Raw genomic sequence first — 10,298 nt, 5'->3', positions numbered from 1 at the left:
CTTTGCCAATTTTCTAACCGCCTTATTATTAAAATAAGTTTAAACTACTAGAAATTGTTTCTAAACATCAACCAAAGTAGATATGTATGAATAGAATGACCGAAGTAGTCAAATACATAAGGAAAATCTAGGTTTTAGGTAAGTTAGTGATTTCATCAACGAGTTTCTCTATATCTAAAGACGATGATCCACAAGAACCCGTAGCCATTTCCGCCATCATCTTCCACTCCAAAGCTTTATTGCTCATTATTTTACCTTCTTCACCTTCCATTAACATCCTCACAAGCTTCTCCACTTCATCCCTCTTCATATTCTTCCCAATTTCCATACCAATCTCCCATTTCTTACACATTTGTCGACAATTCGTTAGCTGGTCACCCAAAAATGGACAACAAATCATAGGCACCCCAGCCGACAAGCTCTCGATGATTGAACCCCACCCACCATGAGTCAAGAACCCACCAATCGACCGATGGTTCAAGACCTCTTCTTGTGTACACCAACTTCCAACAAATCCTTTCTCGTTTATCACGTCCTCTAATTCTTTAGGTAAAACACTAGGCTTCCCATCAACCAAATCATTTCTTATAATCCATAAAAATTCATATTTGCTGTTAACAAGTCCCCAACCTAGTTCTACAAGATCTTGTAACGACATTACTGCTATACTTCCAAAGTTGACATACACTACAGAATTAGGCTCTTTCGACTCTAGCCATTGAACACACTCGGGCTCTTCATGACGTAAACTATATCCACTAAATTCCGAGCTTTTGCTTTCTTGCTTCTGATTCAAAAGTAATTGAAGTGGTCCAACATTATAGACGTTAGGAAAGACGGATCTAATCTCTTCTATAAGACTAGCTTCTAGGTCTTCGAAAGTGTGGAAGATCATACGCGAAACGTTATCGGCTTTTTGAGCAACTTCTAGGAGAAATGTAAATGCAATATCATTCGGACTAGTGGCTCGTATGAACTCTGGTAAATCCTTTAAACGGATACCTTCCATTCCTGGAATCCAATCTATTTCCATCTCAAGATAACCATTTGTCAAATAACTTTCATCTACAAAACAAAAATAATGCAAAGTTAATTATTTCAATCTAATTCTTTCTGAATAGAAGTTTAAGGGTAGATATTACACCTCAATAGATACATCACAAGTTGTGTGTTATTTCTTTGTAAATGTACAATCTGTTAAGACATAATGATAGTTTGTAGCTGATAGCATATGTATTTAGGTGTTTAACAGAGTACCTGGAACTGTTAAAATAAAAAGTAAAATGACAAAAAGCTAGGAGCTTTTTCTCAATCACTAGTTCTATGAGCTTTTAGCTTCTACCTTTTTTCCTCCGTCTAAAAGTTTTAAGCTCTTTTAACCAAAAGAAGATTTTTATTACAATAAAGATTTAGATAGATTTTGGCACCAGATGGAAACTAAGGCATTATGAAAACATTCAAACCTTTAAGTGGGACTAGTCCTTTCTCCACTAGAACTTTTGACTGATAAAACCCCATGAATCCACAAGCAGCCATGGTCCAAAAAAGAAAGATAGGAACCTCGAGCTTTTCAGCAGCCTGAATTGAATTTGTGAAAGTCATGAAACCATCACAAATGATACATGTTACCGGAGTTTCAAGGCTAGATATGAGATCAAGAAATGAATCATAGAAATTTTCTTTCAGGTAGGTCATGAGTTCAAATAAATTAGTTGGAGTATGCTCGACACCATCATCCTCTGCATCACAAGTTGGACTATCCTGAACCGTTTTAAATCGAAAACCTGGAACCACATCGATATCATGAATCCCACCAGATTTCACGAGTCGCGCATGGTTTGATTTAGTGTTGATGAAAGTTATGTGTATGCCCTTGTAGTGCAGTAGTTTGGCTAGTTTGAGCATACACTTGATGTGGCTTTGTGCTGGAAATGGTATGAACACTACATGAGGCCTTTTCTGATCTATTAAGGGCTCTGTCTCCATGTCGATGTGTGTGTTTCTGTTAATTTGCCACGAGATAAATAAACAAATACTACTTACCTAAGATAGGGCTTAATAGTATGTGTATCAGTGTATCTGATTTATAGTAATTTAATTTGTGTAAGACTAATATGTCGATTAGAAAGAGAAGCATCCTGTAATGTAGTGGTTGGTAGCATCGAATGCACGTCGTGGATCTTGTTGTCACATATATAAACTTTTAATTTTAAATGGCAATAAAAAATCTATGGTATCACTTTCTGTTATATATTTTTTTTTAAAGTTCACTTGTATCTTAGTTGTTTGGCCTTGTGCTATTAGGCCGAATGCTATCAATCGTTAAAATACAAAACTGACAGTCTAATGACTAAGATAACTTTGTCCCATTATATTGATGTATTGTTATAGATATAAACAAAGTTTAACAAGCATCATTTGAGGTTACTATGTTGTCAGGTGGAAGATCCTCCATAGCGACGTACAAGTATCGCCCGATACAAGGTGCCGACGTGAAGAAAGAAGATGAGCGCAATAATGACATCCTCCAATAGACCAAGTATACCAAAGAAGTCATCTTTGACGATTTCCCATTCCTTCCCTGCCAAGCCGCCTCTCTTCACCATTACTCCTAACCACCGTTCAAAAAAAAATATTCTTACTATTGAGTTAAAAATAATGATTTAATTACGTAAACATAGTTATCGAAAAGATATAAACCGAGAGAATTGATACGAACATTAAATAAAGAAAATAACTGTACAAGGAAAATGGAACAAATTTGGAAAGGATCAATATTTTTAAATAGAAGGGACAATTAGGAGTAAAAGGAAAAGGAAAACGGTACAAGATGACTTTTTTTTATCATTTGACTTTGATTAAAATGAAAAAAAGAAGAAGTTAAAATTAAAATATTAGAGGCAAAAGCGATTTGCAGGCTGCGCATGTGCACCTTATTTAGATTTTGTTTTGTTTTTTTTTATTAGTGAACGACGGCAAAGAAAATTATTTATTTACGGAGGAATCAAGGTTGAGAGATAAGCTGTGTTTAGCGAACGTCAATATTATGTGTACGTGACGATACTATTTTGGGAATTATTAGGCTGTAAAGAAAACAAAATAAGTGTCGGGTTTTAGATATAAAATTGGAGGGTTTAGAACGGGCAGGTTTTGAGGATCGATTAAATTTTGAGATCACGGCTTCTCTAATACCATGTTGAGTGATAATGAATATTCTGAGTTATTATGTATTATGTATTATAATTAATAATTAATAATTAATAATTTATTTACATTTAAGCCGGCAGGTAGGAATAGTACCCGGCTGACGTCATGCAGACGTTAGCATAGTGTCAGTAATTTCGTCCTATATTTTTTTTTTTTTTTAAAGTAATTTTGAGGTTGCTGTCTTTTTTTTAAAGTGTAAATTGGACCTGGCCCAATATAACCTAATTACTAGTTACTATTACTAGTTATATCAATAGAAGTATACTTTTACTATTTACTATATTATTTTATTCTTGAATGACATTTTAGTCTTTTTACATATTTGTTCATCTACACTCTTCTTATACCAACTTCTACACTCTTCTACAAGGTTTCGTATACCAATTTTTATACTATTCAACCACATTCTTCTTCTTATACCTCCTACTCACCATAATTCAATTTTTTTCACCACTTCCGCTGGACAAAAAATCAAATGAACCTCCCTATGGCCAAAAAACCGATGTTTTGGTGCTTTAAAAAAGACCTCTTGCCACCACTAGGAACTCCATCCACCACCAACAACCTCCTGCCACCACCACTATGAACCACCAGAAATACAGATCTGAGCTTCCGTGACAGGTTAAACTTAAAAATACAAAGAAAGTACCGGTGGAAGGCGGTTTGTCTGGAAAAGAAGAAAGAACCAGTGTTGTGGGAGAGACGAGATATGAATTGAACATCGGTGTTATGGTCATCGGCGTTGGGTTGGGCGGCAGCGTGAAGCCGGCCGACGTCGGCAGAGGAAGATGAAGGCATACAAAAGCAATCTACCAAATTTTTTAGTTGTTTAAAAGGAAAAGAGATGAGATATAATGAAAAGAATGGATACACAGAATTAGGATCAGAGAAAAGATGGATAATGATAGAGTTTGAGGGAGAAAGATGTGGTAGAAATGAAATTAGTGTGAGATTTGATTATTATTTAATTTAATAATGGAAGTGTCATAGGCTAGAAAACACAACTTCTGCTCTCGAGATACGCGTAATCAATAAAAATTATTCATATAAGGAGTATAACAATTCAGTAATCAGTATAAATATCACTCCGTAAATAAGTATTATGAAAGATAAAAGAACTCATATATAATACTGTAGTTGGTGTAGCAAGTACCATAAAAGTATGACAGAGCATTAAAATATATTTTATATACATTGTTCTATAATCATTTTATTATTATTGTTATATTATAAATAATAATAATAAAATAATAATAATAATAATAATAATAATAATAATAATAATAATAATAATAATAATTAAAAATTAAAATAATAATAATGAAAGATTGGTGGATCGTTTCACTTACTACATTCCCGTCGTTTAATTTACTAAGCTACCCACTGTACAATCATGTAGGAAACAACGTTAGGAAGTATATAAACAATATAAAAACTTATTAGTATGTAACATAAAATTATATAACTGCAACCCGAGTACATATTAGGTCGGCCGCCGCAACGCACGGCGAACCACCTACTTGTTTCTACTAAAAATATTAGAACGGGTGAACATTTTTTGTGAAGATTAATTTCATCACAAAAACCACACTAAATGACAAAACTTTCTAATTTCTTAACTTTTTTGGTCAAGTTTTTCTTTTGCACTGATTAACTGATTTTACAATTTTTTTTATTTTCTTTTAATATTGCTGGTCAAATGTTAAAAAAAGCTGACCATGGAATTTGCAGCTCTATATAGCTGCAATTTTTTACTTTTTTATTTATTCGCGACGCAGGGAGACGGTATAAATTAAATAATAATTTTTTGTAATTATATTTATGTTTGAATTTCTTTTACCACGTGATTTTCTACATATTGAAAGATCATCTATTGAAATACCTTAACCAATTCAACTGAGTAACAAAAATTCTAAAAAATCATCTATATATGTTCTAACTTAACCATTAATGGAAAGTTAATTGAAGGAGAAGCGGTGTGCTAAAATATCACAGTTAAAATATTTTCAAATTTTTTAATTTAATGACCCGTCCTAATCTATCTGGACGAATACATTACATTTGATTACATCGCGAGGTACTTGACCTCTATATGATACATTTTACAAACATTGCATTCGTTTTTAAAAAAAAACAAACTTTCATTTCATCGAAAGTTGACGGCATGCACACCATTTCATAATATATCCAACTATAATTGACTTAATAATAATCTTGATGAACTCAACGACTCGAATGCAACGTCTTTTGAAATATGTCATGAATGACTCCAAGTAATGTCTCTAAAATGAGCAAATGCACAACGGAAGATTTCTTTCATACCTGAGAATAAACATGCTTTCAAGTGTCAACCAAAAGGTTGGTGAGTTCATTAGTTTATCATAAACAATCAGTTTCATTAATTTAATAGATCACAAGATTTTCATTTCATTTCTCATAAATATCATGCATCTGCATAAAAATCATTCATATAGATTGAACACATGGTAACCGACATTAACAAGATGCATATAGAATATCCCTATCATTCCGGGACACCCATCGGACATGATAAAATTGAAGTACTAAAGCATTCCAAATTCCAGAATGGGGCTTGTTAGGCCCGATAGATCTATCTTTAGGATTCGCGTCAATTAGGGGGTCTGTTCCCTAATTCTTAGGCTACCAAGCTAAAAGGGGCATATTAGGCTTCGATCATTCAACCATATAATGTAGTTTCGATTATTTGTGTCTATTTCGTAAAACATTTATAAAAGCGCATGTATTCTCAGTCCCAAAAAAATATATATTGCAAAAGCATTTAAAAAGGGAGTAATGAAACTCACTATATTGTATTTCGTAGTAAAAATACATATAACGTCATTGAATAAATGCAAGATTGGCCTCGGATTCACGAATCTATATTAATTATGTCACACCCCCAAAATGGACCAGGGGTAATTGTGACCAATCATATCATAACACAGTTGTATAAGCGAGAACGACTCTAAATGAGACGTTTTATTTATTAAATAAACAGCGGAAGCATTATTCAAAGTTTTACATCATAAGAGTACAGTAAATGGAAAATGTCTTAAACAAAATGATAAATATGAATGATGGACTCCATGCAAGCAGCAAAGCATACATCAATCATCTAGTAGCAAGTAGCAGCTAGCTCAATCATCACCTGAGACAAAACACGCTTAAAGTGTCAACCAAAAAGGTTGAGGAAAATTCATAGGTTTATAAATAATATCCAAAGTTTTAGACCACAAGATTTAGTTTAAAGTTGATTAATATAGAAATATCAATCTAAAAGTGTTGCTGCATTTTGTAATATCGCTACTAAACAAGTTTACCCTATGATACCTTGTACTGTCAGTGTCGTGGAATCATTATTATGTAACCAAAGACCAACGGTCGAATGGTTAGAGACGTTACTCTCAATAGGCCTACTCACAATAATTAAGTTTGCATTTAAACGTAGCAATTGACGATATTACGGTAGGGATTTAGCATGAATCAAAGCATGACAGCATAGTTAACAATTTAGTACTTGTGTCTAAGCGTAAAACAGTTATAAAGCAAGCATGTATCTTACCCCAAAAGTTATAAAACAGTTAAAACAGTAAAAAGTGGGGCTATGAAGTTCACCTTAGTAGCACACGAAAGAATTGAACGGAAGGACGTGACCGAGATCTCAACCTAGAGATAGAACGTATGATCAGACATTGCCTAACAGACAATAGTATATAGTACTATATTGATAGTAATGGTTCACTAAAGAATTTCCATTTTCGAAAGGTTACTATTTATGGAAAGTTTCCACTTATAGTAATTTTCCAATTTTAGAAAGTTCGGGTTAATCTTTAGCAAGATGTTGTACAACTCTACTCAAACTTCGTTGCTATCAAATAAGTCAGGAATGACCAGATGTAATCGGGGGCCCAGGATTCTTGACCAGAATCTAAGTCATGGCATTCGAGATCCACAAGCTTACCCATAAATGGCAACCTAGACATCATTCACTTACGACCGTGAGTAGCGATGAAGTTCACATGAATTATACATTATCTTTGATTAATCTTCACTTTAAGTGTATACACACAACGAATTATTAATGTACTTAATAATTATATATGTGATAATATAACCTAAATTTTATTTAATATTTAGTTATTATACCTTAGTATGTCTTATATATATTAAATATAATTACCTTTAAATAAATACCTAAATTACTTCAAAAATAATAGTGTTTTATTAATCGAACATTATTTAAAAATGTCTAAATAATAAATTAAATATCTAAAAATTACATACATAATTTTTATAGTCTTAGTTAATCATATAGATTAGTAGAAAAATTTAAGAAAACGTTTTTATTATATATTTGTATTTATTTTTGTTTTTACCCTTAATGTATTCACAAAATAATTTTAATTCTACATAATTACTAAATAAACTCAAATAATTATTTTTATAATTTTTATAAGTTTCTATCAGTCTAATACCCTGTAGAAAAATATTTAAAAAAATATTTTTTTTATTATTTTATATTTATTCTTAATTTACCTTCGAATTACATAATAATAGAGTTTAATTATATAATAAATACCAATTCGACCCAAGTAATTATTTTTATAATTTTTTTAGATCTATATAAGTTTTAAAAACTCAGAAAAAAATTATATATATTTTATTTTTGGTTAAAATTATTTATTACGAATTTTACATTGTTTTTACGTTTAAACACTACATAATTCGTATTTAATTATAAATAATATTCCATAAATTATCAAAATTATTTTTATGCATCATAACACTTATAATACTAATTATAACATATAAATATAATTAATTTTGAATTTTACAAAGAATATACAATAAATATAAATATAAATGACAATATTGAAAAAAATTAATAAAATAGAAAGTACCTCAAATTTTCTTCAAGGTTTTGAGAGAATAACTTAAGTTTTTGTGTTTGGCAAGGAAAAATGAATGAGGAGCCATGTATTTATAGGTAAAAAATGGTTGGTGAAAAGAAAAAAAAATAATAAAATAAAGGTGCCAATTTTGACAAAATAATAAAAACATGTTAAAAATGTTTTTAATAAGTTTTTGTTTTTGAAAATATTTAGTCAAAATTCATGGGCTCATTATTTAATTTTTAAAAAAATCTTATTTCTTTTTTTTTATATAAGCTAAAAATATAAATAATGATTAAAATAACTTATCATTTAATTAATGATTATGTTACATATAGTTTTATATATATTACACATTAATATTAATATTAACTAAAGTTATTTTATATAATTAGTATAAACTTTAGTTAACAAAACGTGTCGACGAAAAAAAAATATTTAATCAACGTCGAATTTAATCATATATTAAGTATGGATAACAACCCTAGGGGCAAATTAGTCAATTCAAGTGTGAAAATATGAGGGTTGTTATAAATTATATATATTTATATGTTGGTCAATATTTGTCTAACAATTTAGGTTAAACCGTAGTGTATCACAATCCTAATGCTGAGACTAAATATGCAAAAGTCAACAAAAGTCAATTTGACCCAAGATGTCTTCCAAAATCTATACATGATTATTATATATCTTAAATATAGTCGTTTTATATATTTAAATATTTTTAACAAATTTTAAATAATATAATTCATTTATTAATAAATAAAATTTTATATTAAAATTTATATAATAAAAATATATTTTTATATATCTTAAGTAATAAACTTTATAAAATTCATTTAATATCATAAAAATATAATGCTAGGTATTATTAATGTAATTATATATAGTAAAATATCTTTATATTACATATTTATTTGATAAAATAATATTGATAATAATAATAATAAGTAAAAGTTGTATTATTTTGTAATAATAATAATTATTATTATTCTACTAATAAAAATAACAATACTTATATTTACTAAAATTGATATTAATTATGATAAAATGATAATTTATAATAACAATTATATTTCTATTAAAAATAATAATTTTAGTGAAAATGATAGGTTTAATATTAATAATGTTTTTTTTAAATAGTAAGAACGATAATTTTATCTAAATCAATATCTTACAATATTTTAATTTCACCATGATACTCATACTCAATATTTCCAAATCGATTTGTTAATAGCTTTTAATCGTCTTTTATATCGCGTTCATATTAATGATAATAATAGTAATCATAATAATTAGGTGTTACTAATATTAGTTTTAATTATAATAACACTAATAATAATAAATATTATGATAATATTAATGATAATACTAATAACTATTTTAATGATAATAATAATAATAATACTAATTATAACTTCAACGATAATAACGATAGTAATAATAATAAAAATAACAATTTTTAATGATAATACCTTTTATTGATAATAATAATAATAATAATAATAATAATAATAATAATAATATTTAGATAAAAACTATAAATGAAAATAATAACGACGATAATAATAATCATTTTTAATAATAATACAAAAATTCAATTGACTATAACTTCTAATCCGTTCATCGAAACCATTCGATATCTAAATGAAAAGTTCTTAATTTTTCGCTATCTCAACCGCATATGTAACTAATTCAGGATTCAACATAACCTATCTAACGGCAATATCAAAAGTACAAGCATGATAATTCTGTATACTCGAGCACTAGTCAGGGATACACTATTAATATGTGAAAATTACATTATGAGTGCTTACGTATCAATATTGAGATTCAATATTGCAGGAAAGGTACGTAGACGCAACGGAGATGATAAACACTAAATTGACCTTACGAGCATACACATGAACCATACCCATCACCTCCATAGCTATAACCCATATTTTCCTTAGCTTTAACCCGTTTGAAAACTCGTTTTGAAATCACCCGAGCATATCCCCGTCGTAGTATTTTATGTATATTACTAATAATAATATTAATGATACTACTTAATAATAATACTAATATTAATATTAAGAGTAATAATAATAAAAATTTAGTACCACAAAGTAATATGTGTTTTGAAGTTGAGCTCCCCATTTAACTCGGACTATCTATATATATAGAAAAAAAATCGAT

General features: G+C 29.2%; 1 protein-coding gene across 1 annotated transcript; it reads right to left on the bottom strand.

Moving 5' to 3' along the window:
- Window positions 1-2,148, bottom strand: LOC139839454 (UDP-glycosyltransferase 85C1-like). The gene is made up of 2 exons (XM_071829516.1): window positions 1,464-2,148; window positions 1-1,065 (listed from the first exon to the last, which is right to left on the bottom strand). The coding sequence occupies exons 1-2, from the start codon at window positions 1,984-1,986 to the stop codon at window positions 128-130; spliced, it is 1,461 nt and encodes a 486-aa protein (XP_071685617.1). The 5' UTR covers window positions 1,987-2,148; the 3' UTR covers window positions 1-127.
- Window positions 2,149-10,298: the final 8,150 nt, after the last annotated feature.

This window comes from Rutidosis leptorrhynchoides, chromosome 4 (genome assembly GCF_046630445.1).
Source record: "Rutidosis leptorrhynchoides isolate AG116_Rl617_1_P2 chromosome 4, CSIRO_AGI_Rlap_v1, whole genome shotgun sequence".
NCBI classification, from domain to species: domain Eukaryota; kingdom Viridiplantae; phylum Streptophyta; class Magnoliopsida; order Asterales; family Asteraceae; genus Rutidosis; species Rutidosis leptorrhynchoides.
Note: the sequence above shows the minus strand (reverse complement) of the source record. Positions and strands in the feature narration are given on the sequence as shown.

Coding starts and splice junctions, on each gene's coding strand:
- LOC139839454 (XM_071829516.1), bottom strand. CDS start 1,986: ATGGAGACAGAGCCCTTAATAGATCAGAAAAGGCCTCATGTAGTGTTC. Junction 1,066..1,463: donor AGGACTAGTCCCACTTAAAG/GTTTGAATGTTT, acceptor TTTGTTTTGTAG/ATGAAAGTTATTTGACAAAT.